Source organism: Ceratotherium simum, chromosome 29, assembly GCF_057802395.1.
Source record: "Ceratotherium simum simum isolate JZ-2026a chromosome 29, ASM5780239v1, whole genome shotgun sequence".
Classification (NCBI taxonomy): Eukaryota; Metazoa; Chordata; class Mammalia; order Perissodactyla; family Rhinocerotidae; genus Ceratotherium; species Ceratotherium simum.
Genome location: NC_141928.1, coordinates 37,841,779 through 37,868,334, shown reverse-complemented (window position 1 = coordinate 37,868,334; position 26,556 = coordinate 37,841,779). Strand labels below are relative to the sequence as shown.

The 26,556-nt window shown below is 47.7% G+C and overlaps 2 protein-coding genes across 3 annotated transcripts in view; one reads left to right on the top strand and one right to left on the bottom strand.

The window, feature by feature from the left end:
• Positions 1 to 2,093, top strand: part of FBXO10 (F-box protein 10) — a 54,428-nt gene extending 52,335 nt beyond the window's left edge. For both annotated transcript variants that reach the window (XM_087419467.1, XM_004423223.3), the window contains exon 11: positions 184 to 2,093. In XM_087419467.1, coding sequence (XP_087275593.1) covers positions 184 to 358 — 175 coding nt within the window. In that variant the 3' untranslated portion in view covers positions 359 to 2,093. The remainder of the gene's footprint in view (positions 1 to 183) is intronic.
• Positions 1,979 to 25,507, bottom strand: POLR1E (RNA polymerase I subunit E). Its single transcript, XM_004423224.2, has 13 exons — positions 25,356 to 25,507; positions 24,670 to 24,773; positions 22,928 to 23,004; positions 21,177 to 21,262; positions 19,139 to 19,197; positions 17,835 to 17,979; positions 15,796 to 15,903; positions 15,055 to 15,151; positions 12,331 to 12,464; positions 10,981 to 11,062; positions 10,085 to 10,216; positions 8,725 to 8,886; positions 1,979 to 2,456 (listed from the first exon to the last, which is right to left on the bottom strand). Exons 1-12 carry the CDS (start codon positions 25,429 to 25,431, stop codon positions 8,727 to 8,729), a joined length of 1,260 nt encoding a protein of 419 aa, XP_004423281.1. The 5' UTR covers positions 25,432 to 25,507; the 3' UTR covers positions 1,979 to 2,456; positions 8,725 to 8,726.
• Between the last annotated feature and the right edge of the window lie 1,049 nt (positions 25,508 to 26,556).

Genomic DNA, 26,556 nt, shown 5'->3' with positions numbered 1-26,556 from the left:
TGGAACTAGAATTAGTCTCACACATATCCCACCTCCTTTTGCTATCACTGACGGGAGATACAGCCTACACCCAGATTTAGACACTTGGATCCAGTGAGCTTGAGCCAAAGGTAAGGTCATGCAGGGCATTCAGCAACTGCTCTAGACTCTCAGAGTTCACTGACTATCATTTTGCACCTCCAGGTGTGATACGTGGCGCCTGGTGAACCCACCAGCACGGCCTCACCTTGAAAACTCTCTCCGAGGCCCTACTGCAGCCCACAGTGGGCAGAAGGTGACAGCCATGGCAAGCAGGATCACAGCCCGTGTGGAAGGTGGTTACCACAGCAACCGCAGCATCTTCTGCACTATCCTGTAAGGATGGAGAGCCACAGAGTGGGGCAACTGAGGGGGTGTCCGAAGACTCTGGGAGCAGCAACCACATACGCTGCTCACAGGCTCGGGCCCTGACAGGTGCTCAGCTGGGCTAAGAGGTGAGGCCTTCGGGATGGAAGTAGTGCCTGTGAAGGCTCCAGGCCCCTCTCCATCTTCTTACTCACCACCCCCTGAAAAAACAGGCTCCCAAGCCTCCTGGGGACTAAGAACAATGTACCTCCAAAACCCTTCGGCTCCACAACCCTCCACAGGAAGGAACTTGGAGTTATTTTTCAAGAAGAAAAAGGCACAGAAGTTGGTGGGTTTCCACTAACTCAAGCTCTTGCAGAGATTATGAAGAGTTGGGGGAAATCAACACTGCACCGTTTGCCAGGGTGTTCCATGTGAGTTACAGGGAACTGCGTTTCACACACACCAAACCCAGCCTCCTCTCAGGGAAGAGCAGATTTACTCCTAAGGGAGGGCCCCAGAATTTTCCCCTTTCCTAGACCTCTCGCGATCCCTCCAGGGACACGGCCACACCCTCCCAGCTGCCTGCAGAGGCTGGAGGAGTTTGCTTTCCTTAGGACACAGTTCTCAGATTTGGACATGGACCTGTGAGGGAGGAAGGGGCTTGAGACTGGGAGCCCCTCTTGAAAGGCTGCCCCAGGGACAAGGGATGCTGAAAACAGGAGGGGCGTGTGGAGGCTTCCTTCCAGTGGCTCAGGTGCCAGGCTGGGCAGTGCAGGGATGCATGTGACTTTGCCCTCAATAAGCTCCCAGACTCAGGAGGACACTAGGTCGGTGCCTGCCGCCCCAGGATTCAGATCCCACGAGCACACCCACACCAGCTGCCCCTAGAGATGGAGGTGCTGGGGCCTCTCGTCTGTATCCATGTTCCTCACGGATAACCACCTGCCTTTACTGACCCTGCCATGGTTTCCCACTCTGTGCCTTGGCTCACGCTCTTGCCTCTTCCTGGCATGCCCTTCTTGCCATCTACCCATGTCCAGGTCCCCCCATTCTGCAGGGTTTAGCTCAGACACTGCCATCTCCACAAAGCACTCCCCTCCTGCCAGATGACAATGCTCTTCCCGAGCCTCCTCTGCCCTTTCTCCGCCCCCTCAGGGTAGTTTCTGCCTTGCTCTGGAGCTATCCAGGTCCATCCCCCGTCCCACTCACCTGCCTGTGAGCACCCTGAGGCCACGTCTCACTGTGTCCCCAGCACCCAGCCCGGGTACAGTTAGCTGGAGTGAGGAGGAAGGCTGGCTCCAAAAGGGCTTTACTGAACTGTACTGTGAATATGTCAAGGTTGCAGAACCGGGTGGGCTCAGACCAACTGCTTGAGGAAGGGGGACTGATGCAGGACAGTTCAGCCTGAACAGTCCCCCTCCCACTCGGCCTTACATGCAGGGCCTTCACCAGCCTGTTGGGGCCGCTGTCGTGCACTTCACCCCTGGCCTCCCAGGCTGGTTCTGCCGGGCCCCGGTGCTGCTCTCCGGGGTCGGGTGGGAAGAGGCTAGAGGGAGCCAGGAGCACTGGCTTTGCCCTGAGGACTTTGGGCACAAGAACGCGGGCCCCTCCCATCCCAGCACTGTCTTTTGCACTTCTCTGGTGGCCCAAATGTGAGTCGCTGTACAAAACGCTGCCTTTATTATTTTGTAAGAAATGACTTTTCTGTGAACCAAGTGCTTATAAAAATCTCAGCAACTAAAATAAAGTTCTCTATTTTAAAAGAGGCACTTTTGGGGAGACTTTCCTTGGTCTGGGTATATGCTCGAGTTCCTGCTCAAGTGGATGCAGGCCTGTCACTGCTCTGCCTTCCCAAGGCACAGATTCCACTGAAGGAGATAGGAGAACCCCAGGGCCATCTGTCCATTCAGCTTGTTCCCATGATGATTCCGGGTTCCAAGGTCTGTGTCCTGTGTCAGTCAGGGGTTGGATTGCCGTCCTGCCTGCCCCGAGGGCTGTGTGAAGGTCATCAGTCAAGTCCCTGGTGTGGACGACGTGACAGTCTGCGAAGGGTCTTTAGATCCATGAACACATTTTTCGTAGCTTTCATCACTGGGCATCTCACAGTTGTTGCCATATCCACATGTCACCTGAGGAGATAGTTAGTACTTAACATCTTTTTTTAAATGAATAGACTTTATTTTTTAGAAGAGTTTTAGATTTACAGAAAAGTGAACAGATACATAGTACAGTTCCCATATTACTCTCCCCAAGTTTCTCTATGAGTAACATCTTACAGTAATATGGTACATTTATCAAAATTAATGAACCAATATTGACACATTATTATTAACTAAAGTCCATAGTTTATTCAGATTTCCTTAGCTGTTACCCAATGTCCTTTTTCCATTCCAGGATTCTATCCAGGAGCACAACTTTAGAGTTTGAACTAAAAAGAAATGTTCACAACACTACTATAAATGAAAAGCTAGTGTTTTCTAATACTAAAATAAACTATTAAACTGAAAATAGTCACAATACCACAAGCAAAAACACCTTTGTTGAAACCAGATGTTTGGGGGGAATTTGTTACTGTTTAGCCTAACCAGCATCACCTCGTGTATTTGATACATCCTTGTGCCACTGAAATCATCTGATGTTCCATCAATGGTATATTCAACACTGACTTGGTGAGGTCATGCCCCATTTTTCACAGAAGGAATTGAGGCTGAGTGGCAATGCTTGTTAAGGCCCAGTAGGAGAAAGTTCATTATCACATGTTAAGAGCTTGTGGGCAGGAGGTGTGGGTAGGGCTGTTACCTAGGGCTTCGAGAACAGAAACAGAATAGCTGGGACCCACACACAATGCCCATCTTCTGCCAAGTCCTTTGGAGGCAGAGGTGGGAGGAACGGACAGCCACCCTCGCCCTCTGTGGGTGGGGGAGAGTCAGGAAGTGAGGCTGCTTTGCAGTGGCTGCATTGGTTGAGTGGGCAGGGCTTGCTCTCCCACCTGGCAGGCCAGACCTGCCCTAGAGAACCCATTCCATCTGATTATTTTTTTCCTTAATTGAGCCAAAAATCTATCTCCCTGGCTAAATCCTACCCATACTGCAGGATCTTACTTCATCATCAGTTCCGTGAACACCTTCCCTGAGCTCCTCAAATCTCAGGTAAGTGCCCCTCCTCCATGCTCTCATACCCACCCCCCATGTTATCGCCATGGTGGCACTGAATCCTCTGTACTGAAAAAGTCTGTTGATCTGTGTGATTCCGGCCTCCTCCCCATGCCCTGTTGATCCTCTATGCCCTGCACAGAGCAAAACTCACTAAGTATTGGATACATGGATAAATAGATGGATGGATGAATGAAGAAACACGCACAACCCCATTTCTGGTATCTCTACCTTCTGGAGCCCCCAAAGGACATCCCTTCCCTCTGTTGGTGACTCTCCAGAGATCTGCAGACAGCATCCTTATCCCCCCAGGGTCCGCCCTGCTCCTGGCCTCGTCTCATACATGCCAGTTTGCAGAACATCTCACCATCCTGGTCATTTCTCTAGACCCACTCCAGTGGTCTGGGCAGGTCTAGGAGAGCCCAAAGGCGGCAGAATTTAGGAGTCCTGTCCTGCATCTCAGGAGGTATGTCCCGGCTCTTCAGTGTAGCAATCCCATCTGAAGACAGGATTCTCTAAGGGTCCTGTGTTTCCTTGGGGTCACTGGCTTTCAGTCTGCAGTAGCTAAGGGCCCTCTCCACAGAGTGACTTGCCACAGGGGAAAGCTTAACCCTGGTACACAGCTCACAGGTCTTGGCTGCCTCCCACCCAAGGATCTTACTACACTGTGGCCTCCCTGGCCTTCCCTGCTGGCCAGTCAGGCCCAAACACTGATACCACTGATGGGAGTGTACAAGCACAATACAATCCCACGCAACTTCATCCTCCAGGCCTCCACGTCCTGTTGAGGCCACTGCCCCAGTGTCCAAAGGAGGTCCTAAGTATAGGGAATGGAGGTCATGGTGTAGCCAGACCAGACAAGAGCCAGAGTTGGGTCTTGCAACAGCACATGAGACTACACTCTCCTCAGCAGCAGCCCTAGGCCCACCTTCTTCCTGCTCCTTCCTTCTGACAGCACAGAGAAAGCCTCTTCTCCAAATGGTTCCTCATGAAGGGCTCACATTGGGCCTGCAGGGCTTGTTCCAACCCTGAGCAGTCTTCTAATATGCGGTTCTTATTAGTTTCTTATTAGAAAGAACCACTCATTAGTTCTTTCTCCCTTCCTGCCCAGAACTTTGCACGGTGCAGTTATGGCCATGCGGCTCTGGAGCCCATCCACTGTGACTAGCATTCTTTTAAATGAAGTCAGGCCTATCATTAGTTCTTTCTCCCTTCCTGCCCAGAACTTTGCAGGGTGCAGTTATGGCCATGCGGCTCTGGAGCCCATCCACTGTGACTAGCATTCTTTTAAATGAAGTCAGGCCTAACATGGCCCTCCTGGTGTAGTCTGAGCAACTCACAACACAACTGTCACCCCAGCTCGGAAACCAGTTATGGCCTGAGTGCAGCTGAAGACCCCATCTGTCTGATCGTCAGGATGGTATTTCACATCTTGGTTTGGGCCCATCATTCATGTCAGCTATCTGCGTTCTTTGGATAAAAGGCTGATTCCTGGGCTAGAAGAGGGAAAGTACAAGATGGCTGGAATATCTTGTACCAGAAATTAAGGAAGCACTCGTAAAATGATGGAGATTCAGGAGCTAGCCTGAAGGAACTCAGATTGGCCAAATGTGGTACAATGTGAGCATTCAAAATAACAGTAACAACGTTCATGGAATAAAATAAGAACCTATGAGTCCATACTGATAACTAAATGAACAAAAAAATTTTAATGGGAGAGAAAAGAAAGCTTCCTGTTATAATAGAATGCCAATAAGAAATGATGGGAGTTAGAAAATCACCATTTTGCAACCACCTTGGTAATTCAGCGAGAATCATCAATCGAGACTAAAACTCATGGGAGAAAGTTTGATGAGGAACAGGGTATTTAGAGTCTCAAAGTATCCCTCCACAAATTACTTATTAATTACACAAAAGAAAAATAGTAACATCACAGTGGAGAGAACACAGCCTTAACCAAGTAACAAAAGTTAACATCAGCAAGAAGAGGACAAGCCAGCACCATGTGCCTCACCTGTGACGCACTTGGGACACAGCGTCACGTTTGTGATATTCCTGACAAAAATGCATACCCTGAATCTAATTATACGAAAATTCCAGACAAACTCAAACTGAGGGAACCCTATAAAATAACTGACCTTACTCTTCAAAACGTCAAGGTCAAGAAAGTCCAAGACTGAGGAACTATTTTAGAGTAAATAAGACCAAAGAGGTGTGACTGGCAAAACCTGAATATGAACTGGGGGCGAGATCTAGTGTTGTATCAGTGTTCTACTCCGGCTGCGGGTAAATGCGCTATGCTGACGGAGTGGGTCCTTACTCTCAGGACATACACACTCAAGTACTTACAGATAAAAGGGTGGGCCGCTTTCCTCAAATGGTTCAAAAAGAAATATATAAATTTATAAAGCAAAGAACAAATGGGACAACACATTAACAGCTGGAGAATCTGGATAAAGGATATACAGTTCTTTGTACTATTCTTACAAATATTTTCTAAATATGACAATGTATCAAAACGAAGTTATTTTTTTTATTTATTTTTTTAATTTATTTATTTTTCTCCCCAAAGCCCCAGTAGAGAGTTGTATGTCATAGCTGCACATCCTTCTAGTTGCTGTATGTGGGACGTGCCTCAGCATGGCCGGAGAAGTGGTGCGTCGGTGCGCGCCCGGGATCCAAACCTGGGCCGCCAGCAGCAGAGCGCACGCACTTAACCGCTAAGCCACAGGGCCGGCCCTCAAAACGAAGTTTTTAAAAGGTGACACTTTAAAGAATTTTACCTAATTAGCTCTTTCCGGGTTGGGTCCTTGGCAAGTGTGTTAAATATACCTTCTTTGACCTCATCACTCTTAACAGTGTCCAACAGGTCAGGGCCAAAGAGCTTCCCTCTAGGGAACAGACTCCATTCTGTTAATCAACACCTGTAAGTTAAGATTATTCCACAAACTGCAAATCTTATTAAGGGTATGAGCATCTAGCCCAGCCTCCCTTTCTTCAAAAAGGACATCAGGAGACATTATGGCAAATAACTTGGTGGGATCAAGGTATCCTCTGTGAATGTATTAGTAAATAAATGGTTTTTTAGAGCTACAGAAAACAGTATGATTCCCTGATTATACAAGTGTTTACCTCCTATAGCTCTGCAAGGAAAGAAGGTGCAGCTCACGCACTGTGATTCCTTCAGCAGACACTGACTGCCTAGGTGCAGGCACTGTGCTAGGTACTCTCTCACGAGACTTGTTCAAGTTGAACAAAGGCCCCTCTTTTGAGCCTTTTGACCCAGAAACCCCTTGATGCACAGAAATTTGCTTTTCAGTCAACCTCTGGGAAGGCATCAGCTACACTTGGTGAGGGACACCTGCTGTCACTAAGGACAAGAATCTATTTGCTGTCCTAAACTCTGCCCTATCAATACCACCCCTTTTTGTGCAAGTGACTAAAGACAGGCTGCTTCCCCACCAGGACAGAGTTTGTTCAGAGGCCTAGTCACATGCTGTGATCTAATCCTTCCTGGAAATTAAGCCTCAAGTGTCAAACCCATCAGAATCTAAAAAGTATTCAGGAAACACATTCTAATCTATAAGCACATTAGGAATTCTTTTCCCAGAGACACAGCAGGACATTACTTTTTCTGCTGCAGTCACGAACTTGATTTTCACAACAGCTTACATAAAGAAAAACAGAGGCATTTAGATTTCCTGCTCACATCTCTGCTGGAGGGAGATCAAGTATGCTACAAATGCCCACTACCCAGGATCAGAGACAAATGGAGACAAACCAGAGAACAGCATGGAAAATGTGCACCTTAGGCATGGCCTTGCCACAGAAGTGGCTCTGACAACAGCATCCCAGAGCTTGAAGAAATATAAGGACCACCTGTCCCAAATGAGTCATCCAAGACTCATTTCTCCCATGTCTTCCCTAACAGATGACCCAGCTGCTGTGCAAACTTCCCCCTTCCTCATTTTCAGAGAGCTATACTCTGTCTGCCTTCCTTCACTGCTCCTGGCTCGCCAGTACTGAGCACCACAGACCTCAGTTGTTCCCACTGCCTCAGAAGAGCCTTGAAGATGAGTCTGCACGTTAACCACATACCTAAGTCTCTCCACGTCATATTTCCATTCCTCACAGCACCCCTCTGGACACTGACTTCCCCAGCTCCCTCATGGCACAGAAGGTTGGCAGGCAGTCAGCATCCACTCCCATCTCCTTCTGGTAAGGCTCCTGTATCTAGGGGCTGGAGAGCTGAAACCTATTTCCAAGACTCCCTGCTGCTAGGATTCTAGATGCAAATTAGGTTCCTATACATGTACTCATAGAAGAAGCAAGATGGAGGCCAGCTTCTTGATCTTTCCGCTGTTTGTGCTGAAGAGCAAGGAGGTGGAAATGTGGGAACTGAAAGCATGGGTGGCAGAACTCAGCATTCCAGCATCAAGTCACCAGCTTCACGAATTCAAGAAGCAGTTGTGGGGCACAAGTGGCTTCCTGATGCCTGGCAGGCATCCCCAGCAATGGTTTTGAACTCAGCAGTTCCAGTGACAAGCTCCTGATTCCCACTCCTGTAGCCCTTTAACAATTTTATAACTTTTTACCCTTGTATTGAGCTCCTTTCTTCTTAAGATATCTAGAACAATTTGTTTTCTGTACTGAACTCTGACTGATTCATCCCCCTCAAAAACGTGGCTTTCAGAGCTCATCCCTGCCCTCAATGTGGCCTGAGCCAGGCAGAGCAACAGGGTTAATCACTTCCTCTGAGTTGACTCCACTCTGTTATAGCAGTCTCAAACTAAATTGGCCTGTTTTGGCAACCCCATCACACTGGTAACCTGAAGCCTCCTCTTCCAGCCCTGCTGGGCTGTATCCTCACCATGTACTCCACTGGTCCTTCCAGACCTGAGCATGGCACTTCATGATTCTCTTGATTAACCTCTATCTGTTAGATTTGGCTCAGAGTTCAGCCTATGAGATCTTTTGATTCCGACTTCCCCAGGCCCCACCCTCCCACATCCCCACACAGGAACTACCTGACATTTATAATCAGAGCAACACCAAAGGAGGGAGATGATGTCCAATATGGTTGCCATTTTATGTTTCTGCTTAAGACAAGCACAACTGAGATGCTGGCTTCTGGCTTCATACTCAGACCAAGCAAGGCTTTTTCCTCTCTCTTTAAAAATAAAAATGGAAATGAACAGAAGCAGTGGTTATGATGTGGCCAAAATGCTCTGTCTGGAAAGCACACCTCTAAGTGATTCTCCTCCGTTTTGACTGGCGGTCCAAGGTCTGGGCTGGAGGCAGCGGGATGGACAGGGTGCCCAGTTTGTGATCCTCCTCCCTGCCGGCTGCCACAGATACTCTTCTTTTGGAGACCTTCAGCCTCATGGCTTTCGCTATCTCGATCATCCTAAGGAACAAACACACAACAAAAGGAGAGAGTCTCCTCAGTGTGACTGCTCAGGGAGGCTTGGCGGGGGGAGCAGCACAAACACATGCTCCAGGCCACAAAGATGGAATCCCCGAACCGGCCACCAGGAGCAAAGCTCCCGGCAGAGAGGCAGACAAGATCCCCTGCCCAGAGCCATCAGACAGACTCCCATTTTAATGTGCAGCCATTAGAAAATATCCATATAGGTAATGGAAAACCAGGTTATCTAGATCCTATTAATTTGTTTACTTCCTATTAACAAGGATTGAGCACTTGCTAGAATTCTGATAGAATTTTACAGGCTCCACATATCTGTTTCTCTCTTATTTTCAACCTCACAGCCTGTGAGAATGCCGTCTGTGGACAGCCCTCAGAATAATTCCTCCATGGACTGCTCCAAGAATCCAGACAAGGGTGTTTCCATGGCTCTTTTGGGACATTATCAGGGTCCTTGGATGTCAGACGCTCCTAACTCACCCACAAAGGCCAACAGACCCCACAGTTCAGGGTCCTGGGAAGTTCTGCTCTCTACTCAGTCTGAATGCCTTCTGGCTAGAAAGTGCCTGAAAGATGATTTCTGCCAACTCTCCCAGCCTGGTCAGAGAAGCCCATATGTGAACATCCCTGCCAAACAGAGGCCCCACTTTGCCTTGAACACCTCCCTTGGCAGCCCCTTCCATCTGACTCTGAGAAGGTTCTTTTTGCTAAGCTGAAATTGGGTTCTCTAATAACTTCCACCCCTGGGTTCCACCCCTCAGGACCATACAGAATCCCTCTCCCCAGCAACAGCAATTCAGAGACGGGAGCCTGCTTGGTTATACAAAGACAGAATGCTACGGGAAGGCTGGGGTTTAAAGCCCAACTATTCCCCTTCTTAGTTGTGTGACCCTGGGAAAGTCACTGACTTCTCTGAACCAAGATTCTTCAACTGTTCTTTAGGGAAATCACTGCGATATTATGACAGATTTAATACTGTGCCTAGCACAGAGAAGGCACTCAGTGATGTCTGGTTGCTCATCCATTGAATCAATCATTCATTGAAAATCATCCTCTAGTCCCAAGTCTTTCCCATATTAAACGTCCCCAGTGCCCTTGACGGTGCATCATGCTTTCCAAAAGGTGATACTAGAAATACACAAGGCGCCCTACAGGGAGCTTTTTATTCTGCTGTGCTCACCTTTTCTCACTGAGCTTCAAGTCCCTCTGTAACATCGTCAGGTCAATCTGGAAGTTGTTTATGTGCAAGGCAAGTATGATCACATACGCAGTTATCTTTGCCTTCATAGAATCCGAAATTAAGTTCCGTAAACTGCAAATCAGTGGCAGTAAAGGCAGACAAAATTAAACTCTAAGATGATTTCTCCAAAAGCAAAATAAAAACATCCAAGCCTGTTCCCATATGCATGCAATATCTTCCCATCTTGGAGAGAGGAAAAGGAATTCGAGCAACATTCCTTGTCCCATCAAGGTGCCTGAGCCTTCACACACAGTGGAGCAATGGGCCAATCCCAGTGTCCCCTCCAAGGGGACAGAGAAGGCCGCGCCTCCACTTTCCCCAGGCATAGTTAGAGCCTCAAACTGGTGAGGAGCCTCGGAGTCTGTCCCCGCCTGCTCAGCAGGGCTGCCAGGAAAACAGTCATCCCAAACTCAGTTGCTGACGATTCTTCTAAGCACACTCAGACCAGGAAACATATTCCAAGCTAACTGCAGGAAGGAAGCCCAGGTGTGCTGCATAGGGTTCTTTCCCCCAAGTCATCACGCTGGCCTGCCCTTTTCGGCAACACCACCTTTGTTCTGTGGGACATTAGGAAGGGTTCTTCAAATGAATTGTGTGAAATGAAACAAGTCTTTGTTGCAGGACTTCCCAGAGCCTTTAATGGGAACTTTTCCAGGGGGACAGAGTATGTACTATATAGTGTTCCCTAAACGTACTTAACCCCAGGACCCCTGTTTAGCACTGTATCTCTGGACATGAAATTCCATCCAAGCCCCTACTCCCCACTCTCTCCCCTCCCACCTCCCCACCCTGCTTTCTCCGTTACAGGCAGAAGCCCCAGAGATCGAGCCCCTGACCTGCCGTTATTGTAGGTCAAGCAGGTAAAGTGCTTCAGCAGTTTGGTGTTGATGACGTGTGGAACTCCAGGTCCCAGGGCACCTATAAGACAAAGTTGAGTTTGATCATTTTCTTTCAAAACCCTCAGGCCACATCTCATCCATGAGCTGGGAGAAGAGGCCAACAGTTGGGGCTCCATAATGAACAGAACCATGTAGCAAGAGAAGCAGGGGCCCATGAAACAGAGCAGCTACTTTCAAATAAAAATGTGCTCAGGTGTGCTTCAGCCTGCAGACCGTACACGCACGAGAGACGTCTGTGATGGGGTGGCAACAAGAAATAAAAAAGACTCCAATGAGGCGTAAAGACACAGGATTCATAAGATGTTAGAAAGCAAAACAGGGCCGGCCCCGTGGCTTAGCGGTTAAGTGCGCGCGCTCCGCTACTGGTGGCCTGGGTTTGGATCCTGGGCGCACACCAACACACTACTTCTCCGGCCATGCTGAGGCCACGTCCCACATACGGCAGCTAAAAGGATGTACAACTATGACATACAACTATCTACTGGGGCTTTGGGGAAAAAAAAAAAAAGGAGGAGGATTGGCAATAGATGTTAGCTCAGAGCTGGTCTTCCTCAGCAAAAAAAAAAAAGAGAAGGATTAGCATGGATGTTAGCTAAGGGCTGATCTTCCTCACCAAGAAAAAAAAGCAAAACAGATTTTAGAGAAAGCCTAGGGAAACGGAGAGGAGGGGAGGCTGGAATGTGAAAAAGAGAATTAAGCAAATACTGAAAAACATGAGTACAGACTCTTGGGTGCCCAATCACAGTAACAAGACTGCATACACCTTATGCCTATAACCACAGGCGTCTCCTGCTGGGTTTCCAGCTCTGGGTAGGTGTGAGTGTGTGGCAGCCACCCAGAGCCTGAGCGACAGGCGACATGGATTAACAGCAGAAACTGACTCTCCTCTCCCAGTCAGAAATAAGCTGACACCACACAAACCTGCCACAGCCTTCATGAGCAAGGCCAATTTTTCTCCCTGTGTGACCGATGTTTGTCTAACAGTCCCTTAAAATGTTCACTTGAGTTGACTAGATCCTATACTTCACCTCCTGCAGAACAGAAGCAGTGAGTGTTCACTCCAAGCAATCATGTAACCCAGCCTGTCCCCATTTTCAGACGAGGAAAAGAGCTTGGCGAGTCATCTCAGCAGGTCAGCAGCACTAACAGGAATCTCACTGTTACAGAGTTAAAAATGAAGACCCGGACAGGCATATCCATTTTCTTATCTCACTAGAGCTAGTCTAAGAATTATAGACAAATACCGCACTGGACATAACTAGAAATAAATGTCTATAATGGACTTACTTTTCCGCTTAATCACTTTCTGTGCTCGAAATTTGATGAGGGTGTCCAGAAACCATACGCATCGGGCCTGGCGGTCTCGGCTCTCCTCATTTGATGGCAAGGACTTCAGCGCTTCTATGACAAAGGAGCAGTGACTACAAGGGAGGGAAATGGAGGAATGTGTAAGACCGGCTCTCACGATGAAATGAATTCACCCCCTCACAATGAAAACAGCAGGCACTCCTCACACCTGATACACACTCAACAGCTGAGGAAGAGCCGTCCCACCAGCCGCTTATAACAGGAGGAGCATGGTTTAGCACAGGGGCAGTAAAGGGCTAGACAATAAATATTTTATATATTGTGGGTGACATGGTCTCTGCCATTGTAGTGCAAAAGCAGCCATCGATAATACATAAATGAATGACCATGGCTGTGTTCCAATAAAACTTTATTCATGGGCAGCAGGCCAAACATGGCCTGCGGCCCATACGTGGCATGCGGGCCATAGTTTGCCCAATCCTGACGTAGTGGTCTGGAGAATAGGCTCTCAGTCAGAGTGCCTGGATTTGAGTCCCCTCTCTGCCATTCACTGGCTCAGACAAGTTTCTCTACATCTCTGTGCCTTGGTTTCTTTACCTATAAATTGAGGCCAATGATAGTACCCTCCTCCTATGGATTTTTTCTTTTTTTCTTGGTGAGGAAGATCAGCCCTGAGCTAACATCCGATGCCAGTCCTCCTCTTTTTGCTGAGGAAGACTGGCCCTGGGCTAACATCCGTGCCCATCTTCCTCTACTTTATACGGGACGCCGCCACAACATAGCTTGACAAGCAGTGCATTGTTGTGCGCCCGGGATCAGAACGTGGGAACTCCAGGCCACTCCTATGGATTTTTTTGTGGATTAAATGAGACAATGCAAGTAAAGCGCTTAGAACAGTGCGTGGCATATATAAGAGCTCAATCAATGTTAGCTATTATTTTTATATGCTGTTCTACCACTATCAGGATCCTGGACTTGCAGCGATAAAAGGCTCTTCAGGATCATCTTGTAGAGAGGCCTCATTTTACAGATAAGGAAAACTGAGGCACAGAGAGGGAAGATCTCACAGTACATCAAGCAGAGCTCGGAGACTCAGTTCTCAGACTCCCAGCCCAGAGCTCATTCCTGTACCTGCCCCTGAGCCACAACCACACTGAGCCAACTAAGAACCAGGAATGAGCTCTTTTTTGGAAATGGATCTTTGGGGAGAAAATTTTTTGTGTGTGTGTGTGAGGAAGATCAGCCCTGAGCTAACATCCATACTAATCCTCCTCTTTTTGCTGAGGAAGACCGGCTCTGAGCTAACATCTATTGCCAATCCTCCTCCTTTTTTCTCCCCCAAAGCCCCAGTAGATAGTTGTATGTCACAGTTGCACATCCTTCTAGTTGCTGTATGTGGGACGCGGCCTCAGCATGCCTGGAGAAGCGGTGCGTCAGTGCGCGCCCAGATCTGAACCCGGGCCGCCAGTAGCAGAGCGCGAGTACTTAACCGCTAAGCCGCAGGGCCAGCCCCGAGAAAATTTTTTAAAAAAGTATCTTCCAAGGCTTTACATCTCACTGACCAATAAAATTTCCAAACAAAACTGGGGGAAACCAGGGGCTGGCCCGGTGGCACAAGCAGTTAAGCGTGCGCACTCTGCTGCCGCGGCCCAGGGTTCACGGTTCGGATCCTGGGCGCGCACCAACGCACTGCCTGTCAAGCCATGCTGTGGCGGCATCGTATAAAGTGGAGGAGGATGGGCATAGATGTTAGCCCAGGGCCAGTCTTCCTTAGCAAAAAGAGGAGGATCGGTAGATGTTAGCTCAGGGCCAATCTTCCTCACCAAAAAAAAAAAAAAAAAAAAAATGGGGGGAACCAACCTAGGGTCAACAACCTTTTATTTTCTCAAGATGAAATTATTAAAAGAAAAAACTTGGGGCTGGCCCCATGGCATAGTGGTTAAGTTCAGCATGCTCTGCTTCAGCGGCCTGGGTTCGCAGGCTCGGACCCCAGGTGCAGACCTACACCACTCATCAGTAGCCAAGCTGAGGCGGTGACACACATACAAAATAGAGAAAGACTGGCACAGATGTTAGCTCAGGGCTAATCTTCCTCGAGCAAAAAAAAAGAGGAAGCTCGGCAACAGATGTTAGCTCAGGGCGATGCTTCCTCACCAAAAAAAAAAGAAAAAACTCAAAAGCAAAAAATTCCCACCATCACCATAAAAGAAAAGCTGTTTCAATGTCAAAAAAAGGGGAGAGGAGAGGAAATAAGCTCTGAATTATTTAAAATGTACTATATTTAAAATACATAAACTTAACTTTAGAAAAGCTCACTTAGCACATTGTCACAGATGAACCATCACTGCAGCTGGATCTACTCCCAGGCCAGCACATGGCCCCGCGGTGACAATCAGCATCAGCACAACATTGGAGGACACAGGCCAGCTCCAGCTCCCAGCCCCCAGCTATAAGGCCTCACCACCCTCAGTCCAGCCACCATTCCAGCACTCAGAGGCCAACTCTCTCCCCTAAGTGCCACCCACAGCCTTGGGACAATAGGCCTTAAAGCCCAAACATTCAAGAAAACACTAGCTCCTTCATGTTCAATGCTGAACAAGCATACCTCCTCACTGATGCCACCCAAAGGTCCGCTTCATGTCTGACTACTGTTGTGTCCCAATCTCACTCCCCCATACACTCCATCTGCCCAAGTGGAGGTACCTGTTCTCTTCTATCATCTTCAGTATTTCTTCTGACGTGACATTCCTGAAAGCTTCAGATGGGCTCTGAAGAGCTTCATACTCCACAGGAGAAAGAACTAGTTACAGCTCAAGAACACAACTGACCAAAATTGAAACGCCCAACTAGCTAAATAATCTCCTAGCAACTGCATTTTAGAGATGGGAAAACTGATGCTCAGAGAAGGGAAGATCACACAGTACACTGGGCAGAGCTCAGGGACTCAGTTCTCAGACCCCCAGCCCGGACTTTGTTCCCTGCCTGGGCTTCTCTGCCTTCTCTTATCACAAAGCCACTGCAGGTATTTCCATCTGACAAGATCCACAAGCAAGGAAATTCTATGCTCCAATCCTTCCTTTTACAAAAGCAGTCTGCCTTAGACTTTGGGCACTGGCTAACTTAAAAGTCCCATTTTGACTATTCATGGAGAGTGACACCCCACCCCACTCACCCAGGGCTAAGCTGTGGGCACCTGGCCTTTTGCTGAGGAATGGGTTTGAATCCCAGGGGCTGAGAGGCCAGTGCTGGAGCAGGGCCCTCAGCCAGTGAGGAAGCCTGGCTGACCTCCCAGCAACAGCGCTGGGGCAACGGTAACGGTCTGGGGGTAGTTTCTCTGAGCGTCACAGGACCACCAGGACCTTCAGAGATATCTCTGATGTGCCACTCATGTACACATATCTCAACTTGTGAAATAAGGCAGCGTTTCTACCGCAAGAAGGATACGGTCTTCAAATTTATACACGTCTTCAGGCTTGGCTGCATCGGTGTGGCAGGGAGGAAGGTAGAGGGAGTCATCTTGCAAGTCATTGTGGATGGCATCAGTGACCAGAGCTTTTCAAGATAGGAAGAGTCAGTGTTGACGTCACTTTGTTTGGCTTTAGGTTCCCCAACAATCTTTGCAACCTACGCGCTCGAGATCATAATCGGTCCAGAAACCCCTTATCTGAATGCTTCCACCAATGTGGCCTGACCTCCCTGTCAGGCTGACAGCTCCAGGACTATGATGTCCACTCTTGACACAAACCTAACCACTCATTAGAGAAGGCAGACACAGTGTGGTCCCCCAAGTAACTTGCAGTATAGTTGGGAAAGATAAGTGTGCTGATAAATATTTACAAATCAATATGAGATAAGCTAAAAGTGAGGAATATTCAAAATAGCCTTTAATGGCTTAACTTCCAGAAAACTTCTCCACATATTGTGAGTGAAAAAAAAAAAATCAAATTCTTAAACTGTAACTACCACACAGGAATAACCATGTAAGAATTAAGTATGCATATAGGTAAGGACAGAAAGGAAAATTATAACAGGTGGTCTAGTAGAACGATGGGAAAATGAGTAAATTATTTTTCTTTTTAAATATCCCTTAATAGCTGAAGGTAAGCTGAACAAAAAAATTCAAAAATTTACTTAGACATTAAAGTATGTCTTTGAATAAATGGAGATATATATTTCTATGTTCCTGGGTGAAAAAACATACTATTGTAACTATGTTGATTCTCCCCATATTAATCTCAATTGGATTTTGAGGGAACTTTACAAAATAATTCTTTAGATTCTCCTGGCAGAAAAAGCATGCTACAATGACCAATACATTTGTGAAACATAAGGATGAAGGAGGATGAATTTGCCCTATCAGACAACAAACTGGATGATGAGGCTACTAGAATCAAAAAAGCCTGGTGCTGCCACAGGAATAGGCAGCCAGAACAATGGAATCGAGCACAACCAAGAATGTGGTAAAATTATAGAGATGACTCTTTAAATCATTTTTTAAAACAGGAAAGGATGGAGTTGGGGACAACTGGCCAATCATTTGGAAAATGTAAAATTAGGCCTGCACCATAAGCCAAAAACAATCTTCACGGAGTTAATATTTAAATGTAAAAAGTAAAATTGTGGGGCCAGCCCAGTAGCACAAGTGGTTAAGTGTGCGCGCTCCACTTCAGTGGCCTGGGGTTCGCAGGTTCGGGTCCCAGGCACGCACTGATGCACCGCTTGTCAAGCCATGCTGTGGCGGCATCCCATATAAAGTAGAGGAAGATAGGCACGGATGTTAGCTCAGGGCCAATCTTCCTCAGCAAAAAAAAAGAGGATTGCCATTGGATATTAGCTCAGGGCTGATCTTTCTCTCACACACACACAAAAAAGTAAAATTGTGAAAGTATTGAAAGAAAACAAAAGAAAATATCTATATAATCATAGGGTATGGAAAAATTTTCTAATAATTACTAAAATTCCATTTTAATAGATAAATTGCTCTTGTATAACCTTCTTCTTACGTTCTTATAATGCATTTGAACAATAAATTCATTTTTAAATAACCTAATTAAATACTCAAGCTGCCAAGGAATTTAGGAACAGAAAAAGATACACTGACCCCCAAGTGAAACTGTCTCTAGAGGCTCAGTTCATCATCATCCACCAGCCTTGTTGACCAAAATCTCCCCGTGACTCAGAGACCTGAGGCCTCCCCCTCCCCTGTGCCCTGCAGGCTGTAACACTGCCACCAAGGACGCGGTGTGCACACATCCCTTCCCACGCCTGGCTCCTCTACTTGATTGTGGGCTCACGGAAGGCAGGGCCATGTCAGATGCTTCCCACTACTTCCAGAGTCTGTTCCTGAGAAGGCCCTCAGCAAGAAGCAGGAAGGAATACATCCCTAACTCCCATCATTTCCATCTGTGGGCAGGTAAAAGATCTCAAGGGAAGAGAAAGCTATCTCTATGAGCAGACTCTTACCCCAAGTTCCAGCTCCTTACCAGTCACACCCTTTGTATCAATAATATTCTCTGCGGCTTTAGCTACTGCACGATTCAAAGATTCATTGCCAACTCTGTTCATTCTCCTGGAGTTCAGAGCCCGCTTCTGTTTGGTGGTACCAAAAGCTTCAATGCAAGAATCCATCTGTGCAAGAGACAAATTTGGTTACCGGGGACAGCCTGGACACTGCTACTCCTAGCAGTGTGACTATCGGGAAACTCTCAGCCTCTCTGAGCCATCATTACCTCACCTGCAAATTGGGCTAAATCATACCTATCTACCTCATAGGCTTGTTGTAAGAATCAAACAATATTAACAGATCTGAAGTACCTGCTTCGTAAACCGTAATGCGCTATTTACAAAACAACAGTGATTCCATCTGTAAAATGAAAAGACTTGACTAGAATTAGGGTTACTAAATCTGTGGCACACAGCTTACCTTTTTCCAATCCTATAGCCATAATAGACATTCCTTTTTTGTTTAAACAGTTTTATTTATTTATTTATTTTTTTGTGAGGAAGATCAGCCCTGAGCTAACATCCATTGCTAATCCTCCTCTTTTTGCTGAGGAACACTGGCTCTGAGCTAACATCTATTGCCAATGCTCCTCCTTTTTTTTTCCCCCAAAGCCCCAGTAGATAGTTGTATGTCATAGTTGCACATCCTTCTAGTTGCTGTATGTGGGACGCGGCCTCAGCATGGCCGGAGAAGTGGTGTGTCGGTGCGCGCCCAGGATCCGAACCTGGGCTGCCAGTAGCAGAGTGCACACACTTAACCGCTAAGCCACGGGGCCGGCCCATAACAGACATTCCTAATAGATCACCCTCTCTTTCCCTCTGAGCCTGAAGATAGCCTCACACTCCTTCTCCATATAGTGTTCCAGGCAGCACTGAAGATTCAATCAATTTGCCACCCTGGGGTGAGATGAGCTTTGTAGGCACTTTCTACATTGAAAATCCTAAAGTTTACCTTGTTTTAATGTGAAAACTTCCAGGCTGCAACCAATATTTTCTGAAACTCGGATTAAATTCTAAAAACAAGTGTTATGGTATACCTATGTCGGCCCAGGGAACTTGTTCCAAACACTGGCACAGAACTGTGTACAGCTGTCCCAGATGGCAGAACTGCTCTCTGTGAGGCCAAGGAGGCCTCTGCAGGTAGACACTGTCCAGAGAACCACAGACTGAATGAGCTGGGAGCTGCTGGGGGAATCCCTGTGTTCAACCAGCTCATCTTCCTGATGGAAACCCAAGGTCTAGAAGGAAGTGGCTTAAGGTCCTACATCTTAGTTGTCACACTTACCTTTTCTCTAAAAGTTTTGGTCTGACTCTCTAATGTCACTTCACTCTCAATTGATTCATCTATCAAAACACAAAACAAACAAAAACAGAGAGAAAAAAAGCCAACAGATAGTAATAGTGTTTAATATTTGTTTAACAGTTAATCTAAGAATAACAGCTTTCTCAATTACAGGACTTCCTAGAGCTTAACATGAGTGAACATTAGTATGCTGCTTTAGTACACAGTTAGAGAATCTGGAGAATAAATTAAAGAGTCAAATGAAGGGGTCATCTGGCCCAACCACTTCATTTTACAAATAAGGAAAAATGAGGCCTCCAGATGAAATGACTTGCCCCAGGTCAGTTACCAGGCAGCAGCAGAGATGGGATTAGAAACCAGGGCCTCAGCTTTTTCTAGTAAATAGTCTTGCCCTCCTTGTAAAAGACCTAAAGGCAGGCACACACGTGAGGTGTGTTACTTACAGGAAGCTCTGTAAAGTCCCACAAAGCGCTCATATAAGGGGCAGTAGGATCTAGTGGACAGAGCACAAGCTCTGGAGGGACCTCACTGAGCTGAACTCCAGCTCTTAGATCTGTGTCAGCAGTTATGTCCCTGCCCAAGTCACTTAACTTCAAGGAATAACAATACCTGCCCCAGAGGGTTGTTACGAGACGTAAATAATGCAGTGCATTGCAAGTGCTTAGAACAGTGCCTAACACATAGCAAGGACCCAATAAATGGTGTGTGTGCGCGTGTGTGTATAAACATATACGCTGGCTAGAATAAACCAATATTTACAAATTTTTTACATAAAAATTTGTTTAATCAAGAAATTAATGAACAATTTTCTTTGCCTCCTTCTAAGTTAGAAGAGCATTTGGAGGATAATTTAAATGTAGTTATATTTGTTCACAAAGCAGGGAATTCTTAACCTAGATGCTATGGACCCCTAGGAAATTCACAGATGGGCTTTGGGACCCAAGATCCCTTTAAAATTATATGCAAAATCTCACATTTATTTATATACATATGTATGTTTCTGGGAAGTAGATCCAGGTCCTTATCAGATTCTCAAAAGGGCGGAGACCACTGCTTTGAGGGAATAAAGTTAGAACTAACGCCTCTGAAGGAATCAGGTAGATTCACCATGATCCTAACGATTCTTCCTTATCGGACACCCTCCCCCACCATGGTTCTCAGTATTTAAGATTTAGGGAACAGGAGTCTCTTGAGTCTGACCCTCTTATCGATCATTCTGGAAGATCCCACTCTAGCGCTGAGCATTCTAAGATGCCAAAGCAGAGAAATGTAACTGCTCCCACTGGATTGGGGAAGAAATGGATCTCCTCCCAAATTAGAAAGTATAGAGACTTTTTCTCAACATGCAAGTTCCTGTCCAACCTGTAAGCAACTTCCATCACCTACCAGAGATTCTAAAATCTCTACCCCAACTAGAAAAGTTAAGAATTAAGAAACATGGAAAAGAATATCATTCTCATCATTGCTCAACTTGCTTTACCTAAGATTAGTTACTGATCTCAAGTCTACTGGGCTCAAGTCCACAGCCCCTAACTTGTGCCTGGAGCATAGCAGCTCATCAATAAATATCTGCTGAGTAAAAACACTCCTAAAACTTTTTAAAATGAACAAAAAAGAAACAGAAAAAACCCTGGCATAAAGGCGCCCTTTTAAAAATAATTATAGGGCCAGCCCAGTGGCATAGCGGTTGAGTTCCCGCCTTCCACTTTGGTGGCCTGGGGTTCACTGGTTCAAATCCCGGGCACAGACGTACTCACGGCTCATCAAGCCACCCTGAGGCAGCGTCCCACACAGAAGAGCTACAACTCTACAACTATGATACACAACTATGTACTGGGGCTTTGGGGAGAAAGAAGAAAAAGAGGAAGCTTGGCAACAGATGTTAGCACAGGGCCAATCTTCCTCAAAAAAAAAAAAAAAAGAAATTACAAAATGTGTTTTACAAATCAAAAATTCAAAACAACTCATCCAGTAAACCTAATATGCAGTGTTTCTGTGAGCCTTCATGACTGGGACCTACCTGAAAACAGTGGCTGCATGTTGAACAATTCAGCATCATACACTTCCATTTGGCCAGAGGTCTTATTCAAAATTCCCACAAAGTGCCTGAATAAAGAAGAAATAATACCAGTGATAACGGATTATTCAAAAAGTATTGTTTATACAACTTCCTTTTTCCTGCTTAAAAGTTCCCAACCTTCTTTCTGCCCCAATACACCTGAGGAATGCATCACTTGCTCATGAGTAACAATAATCCCCTATAGCAGCAATTCTCTGAATGGTGAGAGAAAGGAGGGAAGGGAGGGAAGGGGGGAGAGGAGCGTTCATGAGGCGGTTCTGGGAAAAAAAAAAAGCTACCAGGTGATCTGGTAGCCGATCACATGTGGGCTCACTGCTCTAGTGGGAAACCCTCTTGGGATATAAGAATTAAGAATTACACTAGAATTTACTGCACACGTAAATTTTATGGCGGCAAAGACAAGTAAAACCTTGGTAATTATGGCAAGAAGACCAGCCTGAACTAGAGAGTCTTTGTAACAGGTTGAAGTGGTGTTCATAGTTTTAAGCATAAGCACACGAATCTGACTCCTATCAGGGTGGTCCAGTGGGGGCTCTGAAAGGGCCTTGTTTGTGGTTCACTGTTGGATACCATCGCAGGGACACTGTGTGCATTATGCCAGCCCCTGACCTTTATGGACTGTTCAGACTGCACAATCTTCATTGTACCAAGGGGAAGACCAGGGGGTCAGTGAAGGGCAGAGTTGCCCAAAGTCAGTCAATCAGCAGCAGAGCTGGACAGAAACCCTGGTGGTGCCTTGGACACTACCAAATCCTTTTCTTGTAGTTAGTTCCAGGGCAAACTTCTGGTAAGCTTTGACCTATTGATCACACATTCCAAATTAGTGGAGACAGGTGCCTTTTGGGAACAAGATAGTTACAAATAAAGAATATTACAAATTAATGAGGTGGTCAAAATTAATGAAAGTGGTCAAAAGGTACAAACTTCCAGCTATAAAATAAAGAAGATCTGGGGATATAACGTACAGCATGGTGACTACAGCTAACAATACTGTACTGTATATTTTTGAAAGTTCCTAAGAGAGTAAATCTTAAAAGTTCTCATAATAAGAAAAAAAAATTGTAACTATGTGGTGATAGATGTTAACTAGACTTATTGTGGTGACCATTTCGCGATATAAACATATATTGAATCATGAGGTTCTATTAGTATAATGCTATATGTCAATTATATCTCAATTTTTTTTTTAATCTAAAAAAAGAGAGAGGCTGGCCCAGGGACACAGTGGTTAAGTTCGCGTGCTCCGCTTCAGTGGCCCAGGGTTCGCTGGTTCGGATCCCAGGCACGGACCTAAGCACCGCTCATCAAGCCATGCTGTGGCGGCATCCCACATATAAAGCAGAGGAAGATGGGCATAGATGTTAGCCCAGGGACAATCTTCCTCAAGCAAAAGAGGAAGATTGGCAACAGATGTTAGCTTAGGGCTAATCTTCCTCACCAAAAAAAAAAAAGAGAGAGAGAGAGAGAACATTACAAATGAATGCGGTTTTTAGGAAATTCAACAAATGTAAGTCATTCTTCCTTTTCAGGAATGTCTACATGCTGGTGTGAGGGGCCCTGGGTCTGGGAACAGGCGGACTTGGTAAACCTCTCTAGATGTCCCCCACTGCCCTTAAATAAAGACAGAACAGCAATGCCAGGGCCACCACCACTACCCTCCCCTTCCCATTGTCTTTTCTCCCTGTCCCTACCTGCACAGAGTGTTGCATTTGAGGGCTCCAGTCCCAAAATTGTTTCCCACATAGGAAAGTCTGTCTGTTTCAGCTGCCTAAAATGCAGAGGGGGAAAAGCTCCATTACAACCAATGTTAAAAGGCATTAAGGTGGCCGGCCCGGTGGTGCAGCGGTTCAGTGCACGCATTCCCCTTTGGCCCACGGTTTGCAGGTTCGGATCCCTGGCGCGCATGACGCACCGCTGGTCAAGCCATGCTGTGGTGGTGTCCTATATAAAGTAGAGGAAGATGGACACAGATGTTAGCCCAGGGCCAATCTTCCTCAGCAAAAAGAGGAGGATTGGCGACAGCCTGTTAGCTCAGAGCTAATCTTCCTCACAAAAGAAAAAAAAAAGGCATTAAGCATCTTGTCTCCCTTTTCCACATACGCAAAAGCTTTAGGATTCAAACCACAGTGGATTAGAACTAAATAGCCTCTGGGAGACAACTCAGCCCCACTATCTCTAAGTGAATCTGGGGTGTCCCTGGGGGAAAGGCAAGAGGACTTTTGAAAAGCAAGCTCCAGATAGTGCTGGCTTCTAGCTGGTTTGAAAAGTTCTTGGGGGAGCTGCACCACAGGACTTGGGAGCAAGGCCCTGGGCTCCCAGAACTTACAGGTATGCAACAAAATGATTCTGCAGGCAACCTCCTGGGCCCAAAATCCAAGCCCTTCTTTTCTTTTTTTTTCCCGGAGGAAGATTCGCCCTGAGCTAACATCTGCGCCAATCTTCCTCTATTCTGTACATGGGACACCGCCACAGCATGGCTGGTGAGTGGAGTACGTCCATGCCCAGGATCCGCAAACCCAGGCCGCCAAAGCAGAGCGCACAGAACTTTAACCAGTCAGCCATGGGGCCGGGCCTCTCCAAGCCCTTCTTGAACCCCTTTGCCCACCTCTCCCATGACTGCTCCTTATATGCTCTCAGGACGATGGAAGGGCTGCTTCACTCCTCAATTAGAGCCAAGCTTTCTTGCTTCCCTATGTCTGTCCTTGCTATCCTCCTCACCTGGAATACTAAACCTCAGCTATCAAACCGTCCTCCATCCTTCAGGGCTCAGCTCTAATGCACCCTCCCCCAGGAAGGCATTCTGGCAAGCAGAGACTTCTCTGCTCACCCTGCCCTGTACTCTCCCTCTCTCAGGCCCTGAGCTTTGTCTACTTGTATGAGTGTCCCTCGCATCCACTTCTCACCTCTCTAAAGCAGTGGTTTTTTAACCCAAAGAAATTCCCCTGCTGGGGACATCTGGAAATGTCTGACATTCTGGTTGTCACAACTAGGTGCTACTGGTACCTAGTGGGCAGAGGCCAAGAAAGCTGCTAAACATCCCGTGATGCCCAGGACTGCCCCCACAACAGAGAATCCTCTGGGTCAAAACGCCAACAGTGGTGAGGTTGAGAAACCCTGCTCTGGAGTACAAGCGCCTCAGAGTGGGGCCAGGGCTGACTGAGCTGTTTCCCTAGCAGCTTCCAGCACAGAGCACAGCCGGCGCTCAACAAACGCTCGCTGCATGAACAAAAGAACGAAAGCCATCACTTGACCAAAAGTACAAAACTAAACGCAGCCTGTCCCCACACCCCAACCTGCCGGGGTTTCAGGAGAGTTCTTCAAGGGCTCATTTGCTAGCCCCCTTCTCTCCTCTCACTCCCTCCCACATCCACCCACACCCAAGGGGCCTCCTGAGGCCTGCGGAGCAGAGGCATCCGGCCACCGCAGCACTCACCAGGATCCGCTGACTCCTCTTCCTGGGGTTTGTGGAGTCGTTGCTCTTGTACAAGGTAAAGCGCATGTTGCCTGGATTCTGCAGCTTCCCATTGGAGAACTGGACTGTAAGATTGCAGCCCAAGAATGAGAGGGGAGCAGAAGGACCCAGAATGTATGGTGGGAGGAACTGGACTCTCGTTGGGAGGGAGTGACTGGAGAGGAATGATGATGGCAAGGAAGCCCAGGGCCTGACCTAACGGGGGATGAAGGAGGTCCTGGTCCACTTGGGATGAGGGAACAGGGAAGCGAGGGGCATCCTGGCCAGGGGCTGAGACCGGCAGGAACAACCAGGGGAATGGGGGTGACTGAGGCCTCGTGCAGACCTAGAGAGACAGAGGGAATCCCTGCCCTGTGGAGAGAAGGAAACGCAGAAGGTGTGAGACCTGGCGGGTGTGAGGGGATTCAGGATCCTGGCTACACCCCTGGGGAGGGGGAGACTGAGATGTCTTTATCCTGCTGGGAGGTGGTGACAGAAAGACGGTGGGATGATAGAGGAGCCCTGGCCGAGCCCCAAGTCGTGGAGGACACTAGGAGGGGTCCTGGCCTGGCCGAGAAAGGGGCCCAACGGGGGGCGGGAGGACTAAGGAGGTATCAAGACGGCGGGGAGGGAATTACTGGGTACTGCTCCAGCTCCGCGGTCCTTACCCAGTACAGCTCTCTGGCTCTCGTCGGGCTCCCCACAGTACAGCCACTTCGCACTCGGCAACACCTCCACCGCCATCTCGCCTGCCCGCCGCCAAGTCCGGGAGCCACCACGGCCGCAGGCCAGCGCGCGTTTTCCCTCACACGGAGGCAGCGCGGCGGGCCGGAAGAGGCGTGGCCTCGCCAGGCTCCGCCCCCCGCGCACTTCCTCTGAGCTCTGAGGCGCGCCTCCTCGCCCATTCTTGGCCCCGCCCCTCCGCCTGGAGAGGCTTAGTGTGCGTCCACGCGGTGCCCCGTCCCCCACAACCCCGATCGGCCTCTCCGAGGCGCAGCAGCTGATTGGCCCAGCACTCCGCCTGCGCGTTAAGTTGTGTGGGACTAGGTTCCCAGGGGCCCAGAAGTCCTGCAGTTCGGACCTAACCGTCATTGAGGCTGCTACCTGCACAGCACGGTCTAGAGTGTGGTCTATCTCTCCTACTCTGGCAAATATATCTTACCAAGACCTGAAAGGCCAAGTTCAAATTTAGAACTCTCTGACAGGAACTACTTGAGCGGCTGGCCATCTCTAGGGCCTCCGTTCACACACGTGGGCATCCAGTCCTTAAGTCCAAGCTTCCTCCACAGCCCTGCGTGCTCACTCCTCGGTCCTAGACGTGCATACACCGGTGGCCCAATCAACCCTGCGAGGATGGACCAGGGGGAGAGGCTCAGCAGGCTCATGAGCTTTTTGGCAGGGGATTCTTGGGTGAACCAGAAAGCAGGACACAGATCTGATGGGCATGTCTCTCCGTCCCTGCGAATTCAACCCTCCCTCCGCATGGGGGTTACCAGAGCAAGAGGGCCAAAGCAGGGCGTTTAAGCATGGACCCAGGCCGGAGCCCCTTTTGCCTTGTCAACGGAGGGTACTGTTGAAGGGCAAGAACTCGGGTTGACTCGCCTCTGTTGTCCAAATGGCCTTCTTTCAAGACTCATCTCCTCTCCCCATACAGAGACGCACCCAGGATGCTCCCAACAGCCCTAACAAGTGAGCTCGCCCTTGCCTGAGCATTTGTCATGCTTTTAGTTACCCAGTCTCAAACTTACAGAAACATTGCAAGTTTTTTTTTTGCCCAGACCTATTTTTGCCCAGAACTATTTAGAGTAAGTTGTCAACCTAATGTCCCATCACCCCTGAAAATCATAGCAGTATTTCCTACAGAGACAT

Coding starts and splice junctions, on each gene's coding strand:
- POLR1E (XM_004423224.2), bottom strand. CDS start 25,431: ATGGCGGTGGAGGTGTTGCCGAGTGCGAAGTGGCTGTACTGTGGGGAG. Junction 17,980..19,138: donor CCAAAACTTTTAGAGAAAAG/GTAAGTGTGACA, acceptor TCTCTTGCACAG/ATGGATTCTTGCATTGAAGC. Junction 10,217..10,980: donor TTGACCTACAATAACGGCAG/GTCAGGGGCTCG, acceptor ACTGATTTGCAG/TTTACGGAACTTAATTTCGG.